We start from the raw sequence: 20,473 nt of genomic DNA, 5'->3' as shown, positions 1-20,473 counted from the left end.
TTGCTGAAGAGGTTGGTTTGAAGGTTGCAACTTGGTTATGCTTTGAGAGGGAAGAGCAAAGCCCAGCTATATGAATGATAACTGTGACTGTTCACTAGAGCTCATTATGCTGATGGTGAATAGTGATTAAAATACAATGTGCAGTGATAATCCGGAGTTTCTGAGAACCAGTTTGATGACAAGAAGCAACAGAAATGATTCCCTGTTAGGTTTTCCTTCTATGGTGTGAGTCTTGTATTCTTGATTTCTTACTGTATATAACGTTGTGCATTGGAAAGTCCTGAGCTCCAGAGATGTCGGTCAGCATAACGGAGAGCCCTGATGTGCTCGTGCAACAGCAACGTGCCTGCTGCTCTTTGGAGCAGGGTGGTTCCAGCCCGTTAATCATATCTGGTGCTTCTTGCTTTCTGAAGTTTGTGTCATTAAAGTATAGGAGAAAGGTCTCAAGGAAGAAGCTTAAGCCGTAGCAAGCAAGTTTTAATTTTCTTTTAGATGAAATACATTTCCTGCCTGGCCTTGGCAACTGGACAAAGCAGACGTGGGAGCACGTGATGTTTGTTAGGATTTTCCTGTCTTCAGCTGAGAGTCTCAGTTGGAAGCTGGGAGAGGACACGTGCCCATGCCAGGCTCAGGATCAGAGGTTTTGGGAGAAGAGTGGGGGGGGTTGTTGGATTTTGGGGTGTTGAGTTTTTGTTCCTTTTGTTTCTAAGCACTCACTGAACCTTTCCAAAAGTGGGAATGGAGAAGATGGGGTGGGCATGAGCTCAGCTCTGCTCTCAGGCAGTTGCTCCAAGGCATCCTGAGTGAGTGCTGTGACCAAATGCCGGTCCCCCTACAGACAGACGCTCCCCTCTCTTTCCATTTTTTGGGAAGGGCTTTAACAAGATTTTATTTTTCCACTAGCACAGAATAGGGTGGGGAGGAAAGGGGGGAGAGAGCCTGGAATGAGAAAGTGAAATGAGGAGAAGGGGAAATATTCCTGTCCTCACCAAGCTGCAGCCATGGTCTGAAAGCATGAAATGACGTGAATTAGAAACATGCCCAAACGACAGAGCAGTCGAACCTTCCTGGTATAATCTGTCATGGCTCCACTGAAGTTAATTTGAAAGTCTGTCTGTTCCTAAATAGGTGCAAAGGCCTTCCAATGAATTGCGTGTTACCATAGGAAATCATATTAAAGGGAATGGCATTTTAGGAGTCTGTAAGTCTTCAGTTTTAATGGTAGCAGCATTGAGTTCGATATAAACATCCAAAAGAGCTTGCGGGATTGACTTTGACTGTGCTTGTGAGTATGTATCCATGCTGCTAACCTATGAGTTTAAGCCCTGTAGAATAACTTGCATGGGAGCTGGGCACTGCTGGCCAGGAGCTCACCCGCTCCATGGAATGGGCTCATGAAACCAGGAGCTCAAGCAGCCAGGTTGGTTTGATAGCTCCTTCAGTGCGTTGGTAGGCTCAGAGGCTGAGGAGTATGGGCAGTTTGGGTCCTGCCAGGTGCTCAGCAGTATCAAGAGGGCTCTGATTCTATCTCCGTACCTCTTGTCAAAAATAAGAAAATAAGTTCTGGTGATTTATGAGAAAATAATTAGGACCTTATCTTGCTTCTAATGAAGCCAATGGCAACATTAGTTTACTGCAAGATGATGCCCATTATTGTCATAAACAATTACTTTAAAGGAGGAAAACAACTGCCAATTAAGACAAGCATCAGAATGACATTTTTTTCCACTGTACAGAGAATAATTTATGGCCAAAGGATTACTTTTGAAATTGTTTTGAATTCTGCTCTTTAGCTTATTAAATGAATCCTTCTTAGGAACTTGATTGCTAATTCACTTTAATTTAAAAAAGCCCCACTGTCTTCTTTGGATGTAGGCAGAGCCCTCAGGGCTCTATAAAGCTGTCAATATGGCTGTTAATTTGGGATTTCTTTTTTCCTCATGGCTTCAAGCTTAATTGTAAGAGTTGGGAAGATGCCATGGTTTTGGTTTGCAGGAACTCAAGTGTCTTAGGGGTTTCAGATCCCAACAGAAGTAGTAGGGACTCTCCTCCTGCTGCCACCAGATCAAGTTGGAAAAGCTGCAAGTGCCTGAGGAGAAGCAGGAGTCTGCTGGCAGCGGGTCCCACCTGGCTTTCATGCTGGAATTGGAGGTGGACAAGAACCAAGTGCCTTTGTCCAAACGTCCCTCAGCTTTGGGTGGGTCTGGATCCAGATCAGAATCTGAACTTTTAGTGCCTCGGGCTTGGCCCTAATTGAAGCCATACAAAACCACACATTTCACATGACTTTGATGCAAAACCGTAAATAGGCCCATTTTTAAAATTCAAAACAAAGTCCAGGCTTGCTTAGAAAGATCACAAACCTTCTGCTGAACCTCAGTGGTCCCAGGTTGTAACACAAATTCTAGACTTAAATTTAATATTATTCCTGGAGGAAAAGATGCTCATTTTCATCCAGCTAAATGTGTGACTGCTTGGAGACAGACAGCGGTGTCCCACTCATTGTGTATTATCTCAGAAGATGGTCTAGGCTTTCCTTCATGCAGACAATGACTGTAATCAATGTCCTTGTTTTAGATACTGATCACAGTGGTACTCATAGGTTTTGTGTCCTATACAGAACAGCATAGGAAGAATTCTGAGCAGTGTGGGATTGGAAAAGCAAAGTAAAGGTGAACCATGGAGCTACTATGAGATTCTGTTTTGTTAAGCCACTTTTGCAAGCTTTTTTTCCTAGGCAGTCAAATCACAAATCGAATCCAGGAATTTGAGTTTTGCAAAGCAGAGCAACATGACAGCTATTAATTGTAAGGGCAGGTGCTGATTCTTCTCTGAAGATTGCAGCCTGAGCTTTCGCTGTGAAGTTTCCCACTCCACATAATGGCTAATCTCTTCATATGGGATGATATGTGTTAGAATCAAATAAATGTCAGCCAGAGTGCAGCCGGTGTCCAACTTCGTTTGAAGGGTGTTATTTGGTATCTGCCCTTAGACCGGGATTTGGAAAATCTAACTGGTGTGATGAAGGTACTTGTCAGTGAAAACCTCACAAGTGTTTCCAGGCCATCTGTTGCAGGGGCACTTGTTGTTTATATTGCTCTGGTAAGCAGGAGCCCTGCTCACCAGCTCGGGAGGGCTACCCACACCCATCTTAAGACCAGGTGACGTCAGCAAGACTGGATGTGGCACTCACACAGCCAGACCCAGGCTCCCACATGATGAACAGTTGTGTGTCCATCTGGGAAAGCTCTCTTCTCACACATTTCACCAGAGAGCTATTCAGATTCTCCCCATTGCTGTTACTGGGTGCTCAGCATCACGTATATAACCCTTTGTGGTGGTGCTTGCAGCCACATGTGGAACAAGTGGAGATTGTGTTTGTGGTGCCATAACACAAAGCAAGATGAAGCAGGAACCAGAATTTTTTACAGCTAGATAATTAACACAAAGCTTGAATCACATCTTTTTTCATCTCTTCCTCTCCCCTTGTAACGCTGAGGACCTATGGGAAACTGAGAGATCCTTTGGATAGATGCTATCAATTAATCCTACTGCTTAGCAATTTGAGATAGTTTCATAGAGATTAAAGATTGTAGCTAGGGAACTGGGTATTATCATGACTTTTCTGAATGTGTGTGTTTGCAACTTGGCAAATGTGTGGGGCCATTTTTACTGTTGTGATAGAGGATTTGCACTCATTTTGGAGGTTAGGACCATCAGCTGTAATTACTTGACTTTTTCAGCATGAGAGATCACCTGGCAGTGAACTCTTCTTCCTGATCCAGAAAAAGCAGAGGCTGTTTTACTGAGTTCAGACTTCTTGAAATTTTTAATTTATTTAAAATCTTACCTAAAACTTTTGAGGAAAATCTCTGGATCTTTTTGGCACCAAGGTAGAAAAAAGCTGGAAAATAGGCCATGTCCTTACAGCATCTCAAACTCTGCAGTTTTAAGTAATATACGGGGTGGGAGAAAAAGAAAATAATGAAAGAATCCAAATGTTAGTGTCCAGGCACAGCCTGCAGGGTGTCCCTGCAGCAATCCTGCTGCTTCTGTTCATGTCTGGGGGGAAACAATAAAAAGTCAGCGTGCGTATCATGCAGAATTTGGTGCAAAAGTTACATTTTCAGTTTTTGGGGCTGCTAATAATTTGAAGAGGCAATGGTCAATTTATTATTAATATCTGTAGGGGTTTCAAAACAGGTGATGTAAGTGTGAATATGTTTAGTCAAATAATACTTGACATCTCTACTATTAAGCATTCATCGGCAGCCATTGTTCTTGTAGGTTTTCAAGAGCATCTGTCAACAAGTAGTAAATAAGGCCAAATGTATGGCAATTAAATATGGCTGTGGTAGAGAATAGGTCCCTTTCCCTATAGACTGGACAGAAGAATTGTGGGTTTGCTTTGGAAATTAAGCTCTTCGTGTTTCTTTTGAATAGGTAGCAAGCTGTATGCCTTCCTTCTCTGTTAGCAAATTGAAGTGTTAATGTCTTTATGGTGCAGTGCATGTATAGAGAGGTTTTCTTTTTATCTCCCAGATATCAGTTTTCTCAATGTCTGCCTTAGGAAATGTCTTGCTTTGTCCACCTGGTGCACATATGATGGCACAGTAAAGCCAGGTGGCACCTGCGAGCTCTGGTAGCTGCTGTGAGGTTCATCTGCTCACATTCCTCACTTGAGAGGACTGTAGTGTTGATGTGGAACTGAGGCTACCTACAACTTGCTGTGTCAGTGTTGTTTTGAGTTGAGGACAGTTTGATACAGGTGCTAGAGCTATTTGAAAGGTACAGAGAATGTAATAAAGTAATCTCAATCCACACTGCCTATGCAGTGAGAGATTGCTGACAGCTCAATTATTGCAGTGCTTTAACTCAGTAGTACAGTCTCGTTATTTACCCAGAAACTCTTTCATTTGCTTTATTTCACTTCTCAGCTGACAAATTCCATCTCCCAGGACACTCAGTGTTTTCAGCCTTAATTGATTACCAGTCAGCTGATACTGCCTTGAAGACTTGCTGCCAGTCCTTTCTTAGTTTGTTCTGTGAATTGTGCAATATCCTCATTTGGATCTGAGTATTCTGTTCCTTTCACCTTTTGTTTTTTTAATTTTTTTTTTGGTACATTTAGGAGGCAGTTGTGTTCTTTTGTGATGAGCCCTCTGGAGATTTTTCCTTGAAAACTGATAGTGATATTTGAAAGAAGGCAAGATGTTGCAATACTTGAATAGGAGGCTCGTGCTTTCAGTGTTACAGTGGATGCTCCCTGTGGGAAGAACTGGAAAAGCCCCCAGCTGTAGGAACTCGTGAGCTCCTAGAAAAAGTCAGCTGGGTGTGTTTGTGATGACTCTGTGCTTTTCAGAGGTTCCTCCTCTCTGTCAGCAGAGGATATTCAGGGATGGTCTGGAGTGACTCAGAGTCCAGTGACAGAGTTTGTCCTGGGCACTTTGTTATGCTCAGAGCAGGCATTGTTACAGCCCTCTGTGAGAACTTCTTTCCCTGGATCTGCTAAGACTGATGGTGAGATCGAGCAAGGGCAGATCATACCTGCAGGTGCCCATGTAGGTCTAACTGAGGGATCTGTCTTCCCTGACATAAGCTGGGAGGAGGGGGCAAAGTTTTGTGCCCTCCCTTAGCAGCTTCTGTGAGCATTAGGTGGTGGGTATACGCATACACTGTGTCTGCACAACAGCGCTGGAGTGCTAATTGCAGTTCCTTTATATTTAGTTTGCAGCATAAAATAATTCCCAACACATATAAACAGCGATGAAACTACAGAGTGGGATCAGCCCACGTGCAAAGCTGCCAAGTACTTTAATGTTACTTGTATCAACAAAACAAATCTCTTTTTAGAAGAGGTGGGAGAATAAGGAGAGATTTTTGTAGCTGTTGTATTTGCCGTTTCCTCTTCCCTTCCTTTCACTCCAGAAATTCCTTATCCTTTCATGCACTGTTGAGAATTAGCCATTTATTCTTAGTGCTGGCGATGCAGTCTTTGATATTTAAAATGGAATGTGTTCCTTTTTGATGCTCTGTGATTCTGAATGAAGTACATGCTAGCAGGTTAATGGCGCAGAACAGTTAGATACTGGCTGTTTTTTTTTCTCCTCCTTCCTTTCCATATTATTTCATCATTCCTAAGCAAAATACATTTTCAAAACGAGACTGTAAGTTGCCTATTGTTTGTGCGGTGAAGTGTTTTCACAGTGCTGTTATTCTCTTCTGAGCTGAAATCGTTGAATAGCGATGAGCTGTCACATTTTTTGTAAGTTATAACTGCATCAAGCTGTGCTGACAAAATGTTCCTGCATAACTGTTAATATGCATTGTCATTTTAAGCATGAAACAGTTTAGCTAATGATTTATCTCTTATAATGCAGCACTTGGGGCAGCTGTATGATTTGTCTCTTTAGCAAGTCAAGTAATTTCTTTAACAAAATGTTAAGCACAGATGGGCCATAGGCTGTCAGTTAACCATTATTGTGCATGCATCTGCTTGCCTTCAATGCACTGTTTTATGTATTCAGTCACTTACTTAGGCACAGCTCCCTGAAAAGCGGAACCTACTCTGATTGGCAAATAAAATGTTCATTTGTCTCTTCTTCCTATTGTTTTGTTTTGGTAACACATGTCAGCAGCTCAATTACCCAGTTCATTAACAGCTCCCAATGGACATGATGGCCAACCCCATGATAAGGAGGGCGATTGTGGCACATATGGTCAATAATAGCCTGTCTCTTGGCAATTGTAAATAAAAGTCACTGTTGGCCATTTCCTTTTACCGCAGCTACTGTTTTCCTTTTTACTTAGCTGCACAAAGCACATTTCTCAATGTGAAACAGTCCAATCAAAATAAAAATACCATCCACTCCTCTCTAGCACCTCACTTATATCACTGTTGCAGCTGTTTTTCCCTTTCTGTGTTGTATTTCCAGCTTGCAGCTTGCAGGAGATGCGACTGCTGTTTGCCAATTCCATTAACCAATTAATTACTCTTATTAATCAGTTTAGTTAAACAGCAACAAATTTTCTCCCCATTTCTCTCATTCTCTCAGTTAAGACTTCTGTAAAGTGCCTGTGGAGTTTTAAAAAAGCCATTTACGATGTTTTTGTAAGTATGCCCTTTGCAAATAGCAGTGGTTTTCAAAGGGGGAATTGAAGTGTGACTTAATCCTTGTTAGATGAGTGAAATTCATGTCTACAGCACAGGGCTGCTTTTGCGTTTTGCTTCTTGTTTTTAAATATATCATAGTCAAAATGCCAGTAAAAAGGGTTAAAAGCAGCTTTACAGTTATTTGTATTTCTCGTGGTATTAAGTTTTCTGTTGCTTTCTAGCAAGTTTGAGAATTGTTTTTCATGTGCTTCCTGATCTTTATTTTTCACTTTTTTAACAGGAACATGCAGTACCATTAGCATATTTTATCTTAACCCCACTGGAATTTTTTGTGGCTTCTTGTTTTTCTTTGTTTTTCAAAATCTGCTTTTCCATCAAAGCAGAGGAGTCTGACTGCTAACAAGGTCTGTGCTGAGCTCCAGCAAGGTGAAATTTGGGGTGCGGAATCTCCCTGTAAACTGGATACCATTGCAGCTTAGGATCCTGATAAACTTAACCAAAAGTGCTTTGGCGGGAGAATCACAACCCTCAGTTTTATGATGCTTTTCTAAACTTCAGGCTCAGTCTCAGCTAAAGGTGCCGTCTGGTTGCTGAGAGTCCAGAACAGCTCACAGGTGGTGACCACAGACCTCCAGCACCTGTCCCCACCGCCAGCCATGCTCACAACCACTGCTCAGCCTACACGGGGGCTGAAGCACTGGGGGATTTGTTGAGTGTCAGGCTTCATTTGCCCAGGTTTGACAGGCACAGAACTGGCAGGCTGTGCCCTTCCTGATGGCCCCTTGCTGTGGTGAGGAGGGGGAGAGGGACCTGGCCTCACATTTCTCCCAGAAAGTGCAGGAAAGCAGAGGGCTGGCAGTGAGATGCTGGCTTGACTCTAGAACTTTAACTATATTTTCTATGCAAATGCCAACCCGTAGCAGGAGGAGAGGGAAGGATGGTAGGGAAGATGCTGGTAGGAAGTAACATCATTGTTTTATTTTCCTGTGGATTTTATTTTGAGGAAAGAAAAGACTCATGGAGTATCTCTGGTCTGTCGACTGCTGCCGTGCCTGCTGCTGAGGGTCTGCCCCAGTGCAAGTGGGAGACCTGGGGGAGCATCTGGCCTGGCTGTGTGCTTTCTGTAGGGAGTTCTGGGGTGAGCCTTGCGGCCCAGATCCTGCCATGGCTTCCTCTTCTATCTCTCTTTTCAGTTCCTCTGCAACAGTGCTGGGCCCCGGTGTGGGCAGAGGTCTCGTGGGGCCGACTCCAGGTGCCGGTTTCAGGCCGGGGAAGCGTGGATTAACCCCTGCTGCACGTCCCCTTCCCCCGGCCGCCCGGCCCCCCGCCCGCCAGCCCGGCCGCCTCCTTTGTGCCGCCCGCATCCTGCCAGGCAGGTGTCAGAGCCCTGAATGCGGGCGAGGGCCCTGCTGATGGATACCACAGATGGAGCGTGGAAATCGGCAGAATGGGCCTCAGCCACAGGCCATTTCTTAGGACCCAACAAAAGCCTCCAAATAAGTCAACAAAAATCCCAAAGATCACAAAGAGAAAGTGTCATTTGTCATTTGCCGCGGGTCTGTGTGGGGGTGGTGGCCCTGCCGTGCTCCTCCTCGCTTGCACCCGAGCCGACACGCCGGAGGTCACCCACATCCCCTCCTGCCCGGCGGCACCCGGCAGCGTGGCCAACACATGGAGGTGCTGGGGCCACGGCCATGGTGCTGGGAGCACGGCCTGCACAGCTCGTGCCGTGTTCTAGCCAGACCCCTGGGCAGACAACCTGTCTACAGGCTTGGAAGAAAGGGCTGTGAAACATTTTATTAAGTGGCTGCCAGAGGAGCTGTGTCATGGCAGACTACAGGACGGCGGCCCTCTGCCTGCCTCTGTGGAGCGCGGTGTGCTGCATCTATCATGTATGGTTTTTAAATGGTTGTCATGTTTTTGTTATTTAATTATTCAAATGAAATGTCTTGCTGAGAGGAGAAACAATCCAGGGAATGACCTCTTGTGCATTATTTTGTCATTTGGTTTTTGCCCCGACACGTCTATTTACAGTGTTTGGAAAGCTGATAATTGCAGAGCTCCATGTGACCTGTGAAGCTGAGCAGGACCTTCCTGCTGCTGCTGCGCTAACCAGGATGCAGCCTCTCCTCAGGCCACCAGGCAGGTCGCGAGGGGCTGCGGGACAAATGATTGCCCTTTAATGCTGTAATTTCTTCCTTAATTAAACGTCACGGCTCAGCTACTGGTGGTGCTTTGGGCTGCCGCCCCTATGGTGCTCCATGTGGGGAGGAGAGCAGCTGGGATCCACACTTACAGCCTGCAGGGTTGGAGTGCTCACATTGCCAGGATAGCTGAGAAGGTTAGCAATACACGAAGCGTGGGTCTGTGAGGGTGGAAATAGCTAAAAACAACCGCCTTTTCCTGTGCTGAGCAGTGTTATGCTGTGGAAGCTAGTGCCCATGTTAGCTCAGTGAGAGGGTCGTAGGCAGTGGCTATTGAGCTGATAGCAAATAAACACTGCAAAGGCTGAGGTTTGTCCAACTTGTGTGCTTAGCCACTGCTCTGGTAGGCTTCTCACCTATATAGACATTTAATAATAGCATTGAAAAAATAATAAGGACAATATCTTTGTGCATTTCTTATAATGCTTACTGTAAAGTAAAGCTAAAATGAAATCAAGATAGCTTCTTGTTCTCACCGCTGTGTGAACAGAAGGTGCAGGGAAACACTGTAAGTTTTTACTAAATCTTTCTGAAATATTTTTAGAAAGATGATTATAGTCTCCCTGGTATCCCCACACAGGTAGTTGAGGGTCTTGAGGGCAGACATAGAGCAATAAATATCCACTCTAAATTGCGCCATTTAAGACAGTTTGCCTCACTCATGCACATGTAGGTGTGCCATGGGTATCTGAGGCAACACAGGGAAATGATCTCTTTTAAAAGTCCTGTGTTTTCTTTGTTTCTGAACCAGGAAGGCAGGTGTCACTGACTCACTGGGGTTGGGTTTCCAACTAAAGATTTGGGATTTGTCACTATCTCAATCTGTTGTTTATCCTGGGGTGCCCTAGATTTGTAACCTCTAGAAGGAATGAGCTTGAACTGCTTGGGACAGCATGTTTGTGCTCATTCCCCTTTGTCATGAGAGACAGTATCCTCCAGAACAGCTAAATTCAGTCTTATTTGGGGTAAAGCTTTACACAAGTAAAAGACTCAGAGTTCGATGTTCCCACTGTGCATTTTGATAGCTTCCACAGAAAAGCCTCTTGGCTACAGTAATTATTTTCTTTGTATGTAGAAATTCATAAACTCTTTGGTGAAGCTGTCTGTAAAAGCACTCTTTCTTTCCCAAACTGTAAGACTAAATAAATAGATTAGGTGTATTTATTAGCTTTGAACAGCTTGAGTGAAATTGGAAATGGAAAATAGCTAAAATTGAAAGAGGTGAAAGGTTTGAGCTGCAGCTTGAGGAACAGTGGTTTCTGTTCTGGCTTTGTGTTCTCAGTTACTTTCAAATAAATCACGTTAAGTAGATTATTCTAAATCAATGTCTCTATCAATAATTTATTTGGAATCACTGAAGGAGTAGAAGCAGTGCTTGCATTTCCACAAAACAAGCAGTGTCATCATCATTGAGGAGTGTCTGCCCTCTTTAGGTGGTTTTCCTTGAAGGCTTGGGGAGGAAGGAATACTTGTTGCCTGGGATGCCTGCAGATGCAAGTGAAAACAACTGGCCTTGGAAGTCTTTTATGTGTGTGTGTGTGTGTGTGTGTGGTTCATTACAATTTGTTGGAGAAAGAGAATGTGGTTGGGTACTAGGAGAGGCTTTGTTGCCCTCATCACAACTGTAGCTACGGGCTCAGCCTGACTGGGCTGTGGATGGTGTTCATTGTCAGCAAGGTTAGGGCAGTGCCACTTATCCTTTTATGTGAAGTATAGTAACCAGAGCTGATCACTGGTTCCGATTTTGCTTTAAATGGCTGATTGCAAGGGGTGGTAGGCCCTGTCTTGGGAGTAGATGTGCTGTACATGGTCTGTTTCTTGATGACCCTCCTTAAGTACCAACTCGGGGCACAGTAGGAGAGACCTCTGGTCCAACACCTGGGCTGGTCTGTGCTCACATCCTGGAGTGGTTCCTGAAAGCTGAGCCGTTGGCACACACCTGCATCTGCCTACAGCCATTGCCTGTGCTGGGAAGCCTTCCAAGCCTGGGAGGAGTAATGGAGAACTGTAAGGCAAAGGAAGTGAAGTGGTCTGTGTGTTTCAGTTTTGGTTGTTTCTTGTATCTCCTTACTTTTGTTGTTGTTGGTTGGTTGTTTTTTTGAGTTAACACATGTCTGGGCTGTCCTAGGGTTATTAGGTGGTCCTAAGGCAGGCAAGTATATTGCAAATGAGCAGAAATGCTTATATGTGCCAAGATACACCAATACCGGAGTGTAGGACAAAAACTACACAAGACATAAGAAATATTTGAATACGTAGGAGAATTCCTTTCTTCGTTGCTGCTTCCCACAGCTTTGCTGTCACTTCCACAACCATTTCAGCAATAAGGATTTACTTATAGGTCTGTAGGGAAAATTTCATGCACGTGCATCTATATGTTTAAGTTGCAAAGCGCAACACACTGTGTGACAGATGTTTCTATCTGTGCAGCAGATAAGGGAAGAAGGCTGCACTGATGTCTGATTAGATGAAAGAATTGCTCCAGGTTTTTAAACTTGAAAATTATCGGAGTTAAATTGCAGAAACAGATTAATTCATTCACTCAAAAAGATTTCTAGAGGTCCCTGTCTATTTTTGGGTCAGGAAAGCGTGTTAAACTGAACTGCTAATTGTTTTGGTTTGAACACACTTGCACGGCATAACATTTAACTCTGATTTGTTTCTCCATTTATTTGCTGTTTTGAAGTTTGCCAATTCAGTTCTGAGTCATGGAGATAAAGGCACTTTTTCAACATAAGATATCAGCAATGCATCATTTTTTTTTTCCCCTTCAACTAAAGCTAATGTTTTATTTTTATTTTTTATTTTGAGCATCAGCACCCCAGTCTGATGAAGGCTCTGATATCGATTCTGAACCAGACTTACCTTTAAAAAGAAAGCAGCGTCGCAGCAGGACAACCTTCACAGCAGAGCAACTGGAAGAGCTGGAAAGAGCTTTTGAGAGGACACACTACCCTGACATTTATACTCGGGAAGAACTTGCACAAAGAGCCAAACTCACGGAAGCACGAGTTCAGGTATGAATGTAAAGGCTGCCTAACAAAGGGAAGTTCTCATTAACATGACAGTCCTTTAATATTCTCACACGATCCTGTTGTAGGTTAGAAGCTACAGTATGTAAAGCCTCAGGGGTTTTTACATCTGTACACGGACAATGATTTTCCAACTTTTAAAAACAACAGTGTAGTCAGCCTTCACAGAGGAAGGTCTGTTACCCCAGTTTGTTTATTTTATGCATTTGACAGCACTCTGCATATAATCAGTTCAGCTGTTGCGCCAGTTTATAGTTATTTAACTGATTTCATTTGTTGTTGTTTGGGTCTCTCAGGCATTAACAGAGGAGAGAAAAACATTTTAAAAAGGACGTGTTTATAGAGCTGTGCAAGTGAGCATGGTAGCTGGTACAGTATCTACAGCTTACTATTAGGTTAAGTTTTGAAGCTGACTTGATTTAAACCTTTAAATCTCCTATACCCACTGTATATTTAATTCAAAACAAAATAGTCAGATGGCTTTTTAGGTCTTCACATGTTGATCTGTTGAACAAGTGCTGGAAGAGTAAATCATAGAATTGATATAAGTTAAAATAATAATAAAATAAATAAAAATAGAAGCATGAACCTGGATCTCAGATGTCTGAAATTGGCAACTAGAGGCCAAATAATTCTGGAATAAACTGGATCTAGGAGTTCAGGTTCAGATTAAGACTTGCTCTGTTCACAACACAGAATCGTGTCCTGTGAGATGTCTAGTATTGCAGGGAGAATCCTCCAATGCTCCTTCGTTAATTGACATCCACGAGTGATTTGGAAAAGAGTATCCAGTTTAAATCAGTCCAAACTGCTGACAAGAAAAATGAGGGTAACTTGTGCACTGACCAAGGATCCAGGTGAATTTGGCTACTTTGGTGAAGCTGTTTTTGTGGTTTGACCCTTTGAAACTCAGCCTGAGGCATTCAGACTCTGCAAACTGAAATAGGCGATTCAGAATATCCCTCTGACCTTATGAGACAAGCATGCCTATTGTAGCCTGCCTGCATTTACTGGGTATCTGTCTTGAAGAATCCTGACTTCGTCAGTTTTACCTGCTAAATGTTTTTGCAGAGGACTTCAGACCAAATTTCTTGCAAGTGTTTGTTATGACTGTGAGAGAAAATCAGATGTATGGATGAATTTGTCTGGAGGGCAAACTCAGTGGTGCATGACTCTCTTCTTAAAATGTTTATTAGGTATAATGCTTGCAAAACAGCTTTGTATCTAAACTTGGGCCAGGTAAGACCAAATCAAGCCCTGGAAATCATCCACACACAAGCATAATAAAGATAGCTTCCTACATACGTCCCCTTAGCAAGACAAACTGGATGTAGGATATGATGGTTTATGTTAGCTTCAGTGGAAAGATACGATAAAATGAAAAAGACCTTGTTCGTGTTTTTCTAAATCAATGACCCACAGCTAGAAGAAAAGCAGAACTCTCATTAACATAACAGCTGTCTTAATGTGGCTTTAACCCTGTGACTTTTTACATTCCTTATGGCTTCCTTGGTTCCCTTGAGACGCATCTTGTCTCACACCACTCCTATGATCTATAGCCACACAAATTCCCCAGTACCTCTGACATATGGATATTTTGCCTAACCCAGCATGGAAGAAAGTTTCCAGTCAATCAATGATTGAAACACCAGAACAAAACCTTTCTGGCTTAGAGATGAGCCGGGGTTGAAGTAGCCAGCCTGTGGGTAGTTTCGTAGTGCACTCCATCTGTCTGGTACCCTTGAAGGGCTGGCAGAGTGTTTTAGCAGTGGATTAAGGGACACAGGATTTTCCTTATCAGCATTCAGCACCTCTCTATAGCCCCTTAAAATAGCCACGTATGATAGGCATGAAATAAAAGAGGACCTGTGAAAGGAAATAGCCCTAAGAGACTTGAGCCTGAGAGGGCTGGAGGGCCATACTGATGCAGCATTTAAGCTTTCTTAGTCACATTTCTTTTTTGGTAAGAGTATGAAAGAGATCAGAGATACCAAATTTTATATGGATATATATACAAAGACCTCTTTGACTGCTACTTGATTAAATATTGTGTACAAGAGTATCATGTCCTCTTTGCAGCCCAAATCTGGGTGACATTTGAACATTATTTTTTTCTCTTGAGATTTTCTATAACGATTGATCTCATAGGGTTGTTTTACATTGCCTACGATATTAGCTAATTAATTCTTAACTGATTATGACAGAATGAACGAGCTATCCTTTCAGCCCCTCTATGCTTTGCTTTTTCTAACTGCCACTCCCGTGCATCCTCCTTCCTTCTATTCCCAAGGTAATCTCCGAACACTCATGAAAGGAGGAGTCTAAAACCTCCAAAGCATCTTTTTTTCTGACTTTTTCACTGCTGAAGGGTGGCCAGGCACGTGTTTCTAAGCAGGCTGGTTGGAGGGGGTGGGGAGAGCCACCTCTGGGTTCAGATCAAATTTAGAATGTTTCAGCCCCTAAGGGGAATTTTTTTGAAAGCTATGAGCAACTGAAAACAGACTTTACACTGTTAATGTTATTTGTGCATTTAAATTGTGGGGACAGGAAAGGCTTTTGGGGTAAGAAATGTTGAAACAAGCTCCATGTTGCAAGAATCACAAGATACATAACTGTAATTATCACGAGTACTTAAGCACTGTATGTAAAAAGTTTAAACGCTCCCTTGAATTCCTCCTACACTGCCTTTGTGCTCCAGGACTCTGGGAGTCTCTTCCATAGTGTTTGAGCCTAGATGTCATGTGGAAACAGGACAGTCTCTGCTGCCTCTTCTAAGGGCACACGGTTCTTTTCTTCACGTCAGCTGCATCAGGAAGGGAAAAGTTAGTTGATGTGCATTCAACATATATCACTCAAAAACTTAAGTCAGGTCCACCCGGCCTAGACTGGCCCTAAAAAAAATAAAGTGAGTCTCTTTAGTATGAAGTTACAGCTTTCCATATTGTGAATTAAACTCGTAAACTTCCAATAAAAACTCATTAAGCCATCATTAAGTTGCAGTGTTGACTCTTCAGGTCTACAAGCCTATTTTTACCGAATCAACCTTGGGGCTAATTCCAAAAGTGAAATTTTCCCCACTGTAGATAAAGATCAAAGGCTCCTTCTGAGCTTCAGAGAAACACAGTTACGGTTTCTGTAACAAACAGTGCATAAGGAATGAAGTAAGTAGTGTCTCCTCTGGCCACTTCTGGATTCCCATACCAGGCTTATTTTAAGTCCTGGTTGAACTGGGTGAGTTTGGCAGCAGAGTAAGCCCTCAGTCTATAGGCTGGGGATGGGTTTGTTCATTCTCATGTCAACCCTGTGGTAAGCTGGGGTAAAAAGCTCTTCACAGCTTCAGTAAATAGAAGTCCTAAGGGCTCAGAAGTCTTGTGCAGCCAGAATAAAAATGGGGGGGAAAAAAAGGAATATTTTTACTATTTTAGAGAAGTGATTGCATGTTGGTTAACTTTTCTGTTCACTGTGATGTGTGGAAAGAGAGAGGGTTTGGAGAAGATAGAGGAGGGAAAGGGGAGAGAAGCAGTGATAACTCTTAAGCTGCTGGTATGATTTGAAAGATCTGAACTCCAATCTCTGAGCTTTAACAGTCTCAGTAGCAAACAGTGAGAAGCATTCACTGGGAAATCAGGGGAGGAAGGACCTGTGCCAAAAAAAATCTTTATTTGCACTCAGCTCCTCTGGAATGGTTTGAGCTCGTGCTCCAGCTGCATAGTCCTATGGGGAGATGGGGTAAAGGAATGTGGGGTGGATTCAGAAACATTTAAGACTTCTCAGCAGATCTTTACAGATATTCCTGATGTGGTTGATGGAAAATTTATAGCGCCTCTTTTTCAGGATGTCCCTCTTGCATCATAAATAGGATACAGAAAGAAAATGCTGTGTGTGTTCTTGTAATAGATAACCTTGCAACTGCAGTATTATTATTAGGTTTTTTTCCTGAGGTAAAGCAGAAATTCATACGGATAAATTAGCCAACTACAAACACATGCAGGCCCAAAAAGACCTTTATAAATATAAAGGAGAAGAAAGGACGTGATGTTGGATTCTCTTTTTCTGGTCCCTACTGCCTGTGTACTCTAAAATTAGTGGCGTTGTAATTTAGAACTGCACAGTTCATTGTGCTTATTAGTGGATACTGCTGAGTTGCAGAACCACTCAGCTGCAGTGTTTTAAAAGGAGTTGTGCAGGACTGAGGCAGTAACGTGTGAGAGTTGAGTGTGTTGGATCACGTTGGGAGGTAGTTGGAATTCTTGATTCCCTTCATTATTTTTTTTTGTTTGTTTTTGCTTTTTGGAGGAAGGAAGAGGTGGGAATATGGCAAGGAGGCAGGTATGTGGAAAATATCAGGAGGTAAATGGGGGAAAAAATGGCCCTTTGGCTGAAATGAGAAGTACCGCTAACAATTCCTCAGTCTTTTGACTTTGCATGCTTTTGGCACTTACGCTTGCAATGGTCAGGGCTGTGTTTTAACAAAATATCCACGCGTTTCCTGCAGAATTCACATCTCAGATGTTTTGTGCTGGTGGTTTAGAGATGTTTTTCCCTTAAAAGCACATAGAGCACTCTGTGTTTGTGATCAGGCTGTTGAGATGTCAGGGCTGATTACACTGCTATGTTCCCAAGTGAATAAATGCATCTCTTAAGGACTACCCTGTTGAGATCAACAAAGTAAGATGCTGGCATGGTCGCTTGCAAACTACTTAAAGGAAAAATGATAATAAAAAGCAGGATCTGGATATAAGAAAGCAGAAATGGGAGAAACTTATTAGGTCACTTAATCCATTCAATATCACTACAATGTATATACATACAAAATTATATTATACTTATTTAATATTTTATATTGCAGAGTGATTTCTTTTTTGTCAGTCCAGTTCCAGATGTGTGAAAAATTGGGTCTTCAATGCTTACTTCCTTTATATTACACTTTTTTTCTTTCTTTTTTTTTTCTTTTCTTTTTTTTGCACTATACTCTCACTCTTCTTCAGTTCTATTTTCAAGGCCTTCAGAGATGTAAATTTTGGCCAGACTCTGTGGTTAAACTTTGTTTCCAAATCGTCAGAGTAATTTACATTCCATCTCTGAAAGTGACACTGAAGCTGGGGAGCCGAAGTCTCACCAACACGAACGTGCCTTGGCTGCGAGCATGGCCTCACTTTGGGTGCTGGGGTCACCCAGCAGGCTGCCTTTCCTCTGCCCATTCACGTGTTTTCACAACACCAAGCACAATGCTGACCTAATTTAGAGCTAAGGCCCCAGCACAGGCAGGTCACATTTCTTCTGATGCAGGTCTGTTGGTGTAACAATGCTGGATTTTGAGTTTCTCAAAGGCAGAAGCTCTAACATCTATTGCTTTGCTTCCACGTGGGAATTCAGTGTGGCTGCGGTGACTGCAGCACAAAGGTGATGATTGCTTTGCTCAGAAGTGAGGCTGTGGAAGGATGTGAGTATGCCATGGGGAATCTGCTAGATTTGAAAAGTCCACTTCATAACATGGGGATTTTGGCATTGTGTTGAAACTCGCTGAATGGAAATGTGTTTCAGTGATGTTGGAAATGAGCAAACAAAAGGAAGCATTTCCCTGGGTATTTACAGCGTGCTTCTGAGCACACACAAGGCTTTGTGGTGATTTTTTTTTTTTGCCTTGTCTTAATATTAGCAACATTTTTCAAGATTTCTTTAATTAGAGGTAATGATGCATGTGGATTTTTCATAGGTGTTGATTAATTTTTTTGTCCTGGACTTTTCAGAATAAATTAAAGCAGCTGAATGTAGTCTAAGTAGGATAACATGATTTCAAACAGATATAATTTAACTTAACCTACAAAGTGTGTAACTGCTTCTGCATAAAGTTTGGTATCCGACTTATGGTATTACGTAAAACATGAATCAAGTGTTTGAATTATTTAGCTTAGAGTCACTTTGTTTTGACTTTATTAATCTGATTTTCAACTTTTTAACTCTCCCATTTCACTTTCTTCATGTTACTTTTTTTTCTTACTGTTAGACTGTTTCCTCTTTGTGCTTCATTTCACACAACACCCAAGGTCTGCAGTTACTTGGTGAGGAGTAGGAGTTAAACATGACGGTAAACCACATCTTTACTGTACGGATCCAGGTCAGACTTACCATGTTTCAGACACCAGCCATCATGTCAGAAGGGACAGGCCACACTAGGCAATAAAATTTCTTGTGTTAAAATGCCCAGAAATCACAGCTTCAGTGAGTTCACTTTTGAAGATGTGTGATGGTAACTGCTGGGGCTACACACATGATCATTTTTATGATAAATCCTTTTTGCTTTTCCCAAGGTGGATCCAAAGACCATTAAAATCAAAGGAAAAGCAAGGACACACATGGATGATGCCCCCTGTGCTTGCTGCTACAATGTTTTTGTGCCTTTCCATCACTGGGTAGCAGAAAGCTCGTGTGGTTATTGTGGCAGTGAGTCCTTGGTGTTCGCAAAAGGCCTTGTGGCAGATTCTTTGTGTGGAACAAACTCCTGTAGCCATATTCTGCAGGGGATAATTTGGTAGAAGCTCTCTGCTGTTGTGAGTGTTTTGTTGAAGTCACTTTGGTCTGCCCAGCAATGGTAAAGCAGCCACATGGCAGCTGGTCTGGCAGCAGAGCTCCTGCATGTGCTCCTTGAAGGGCTGCCGTAGGCTTCTGGGTACCATGGAGTGTGTCCCTGCCTGTGATGGCCGATGGTGGTTCTGGAAAGCACTTGTCTATAAAATAAGCTGAATGTAGGCAAGACCTATAATCTGTAAATAAAAGCATAACACTTGGCATTTAATGCTGCTGCTGAGTTCCGGTTTCAGATCTGACTCAGTTTTTAAGAAAGATTTAGAAGACAGATGCTTATCTGTAGAGGAAATAAAATCTCATTGCCCCATTTTCCTCAATGAAATCCACACAGTGGTGTTCAGCAAGGTTCCCGAAGCGTTTGAAGATCACCAGATAACCCTCTTGACCTGAAGAAGGGAGAGTGTCACGGAGAAAGCTGTAGTTAATGACCTGGGTGGGCTAATTACAATGTGTGTTCACTGTTCCCCACTCCCTCGGTGACCTCCATTATCCTTCCTAAGAGCACTTCAGCTCTTCAGAGAACCCCTTTCTCCCCCTTCAGAGTATTTTGCCTCTTCTTTCTTTTCGGTCATCTTCAAAGGACACTGAAACAGGAACATGAGACTGGTGGGCTCTGAGGGGTATAAGCATGTGGAAGAGGTCTGAGGAGTAAGAAATTCAGGCTGAAATGTCAGCAAGGGAGTTAAAAATGTTCTATGTGCTCATATAAAAGCAGCTTATAGCCTGTAATGTTACACCTGGAAATGTAGTCTGTGATGGCTGATTCATAAGCTGGCATGGGCTGCTCACTGGAAGGGTGACAGATCTGAGACCTCACTTACTGTTACAAATAATTCTACTTGTGGTTCAGCAGCTAGTGTTCCTCCTGGCCAGGGGCTCTGCAGATGTACTGTGTGAGACCTTAGCTGACTGTTAGCATCTTTTCTAATTGATCAGCTGCAGCTGGTTCAAGATCTACAATTATGAACAGTAATGTCCCTTTGTTTACAAAATGTAAAAGCCTTTCTCTCCTGTAGTTTTCCTCCTCATGGAAAAGGTTTAACCATAGAAGATACTCTAAACCTGCAGCAAGGCACTGGTGATGCAAGCCAGGTCTGGGCTCCCCTGCTGTGCCTGCCTGCCCTTCGGACTTGTGACACATAGTCACCACTGATACCAGTATTAACCTACATGTTGCAGATTTTATTGTCTGTGTCAGTAAGATCTTGTCTCTTCCTTTCTTGTAGGTAATAAGAGCCACCAAAGGCTTAGAAAACTTATAGCATGAGCTGAGAATGATGTCAAGGAACCACTTGTTGGTAGAAAGCAGATTTATAGTTGAATTGTTCTACTAATCTAAAACCCATCTGCTTGATACCCTGTTTTGGGAACAGATTTCAGAGTGGTTTGTTCTGAAATACTGATCTAGTACTGAAATTCTGATCTAGTGTTAATGTTGAGTTTATTGAGAGATGTTTTGTACATACAGGAATACATGAAAACTTTCTGGGTGGGCTTTGTTTCTTTGTATGCAGACTTTATGTATGTTTCTTTGT

At 42.7% G+C, this 20,473-nt stretch overlaps 1 protein-coding gene across 4 annotated transcripts in view; it reads left to right on the top strand.

Moving 5' to 3' along the window:
- PAX3 (paired box 3) overlaps positions 1–20,473 on the top strand; it is a 61,317-nt gene that overhangs the window by 24,483 nt on the left and 16,361 nt on the right. For 2 of the 4 annotated variants that reach the window (XM_015871337.2, XM_015871335.2), the window contains exon 5: positions 12,130–12,335. In XM_015871337.2, coding sequence (XP_015726823.1) covers positions 12,130–12,335 — 206 coding nt within the window. The remainder of the gene's footprint in view (positions 1–12,129; positions 12,336–20,473) is intronic. The other 2 variants (XM_015871338.2, XM_015871340.2) reach the window with 1 other exon arrangement.

Source organism: Coturnix japonica, chromosome 9, assembly GCF_001577835.2.
Source record: "Coturnix japonica isolate 7356 chromosome 9, Coturnix japonica 2.1, whole genome shotgun sequence".
Lineage (NCBI taxonomy): Eukaryota > Metazoa > Chordata > Aves > Galliformes > Phasianidae > Coturnix > Coturnix japonica.
Note: the sequence above shows the minus strand (reverse complement) of the source record. Positions and strands in the feature narration are given on the sequence as shown.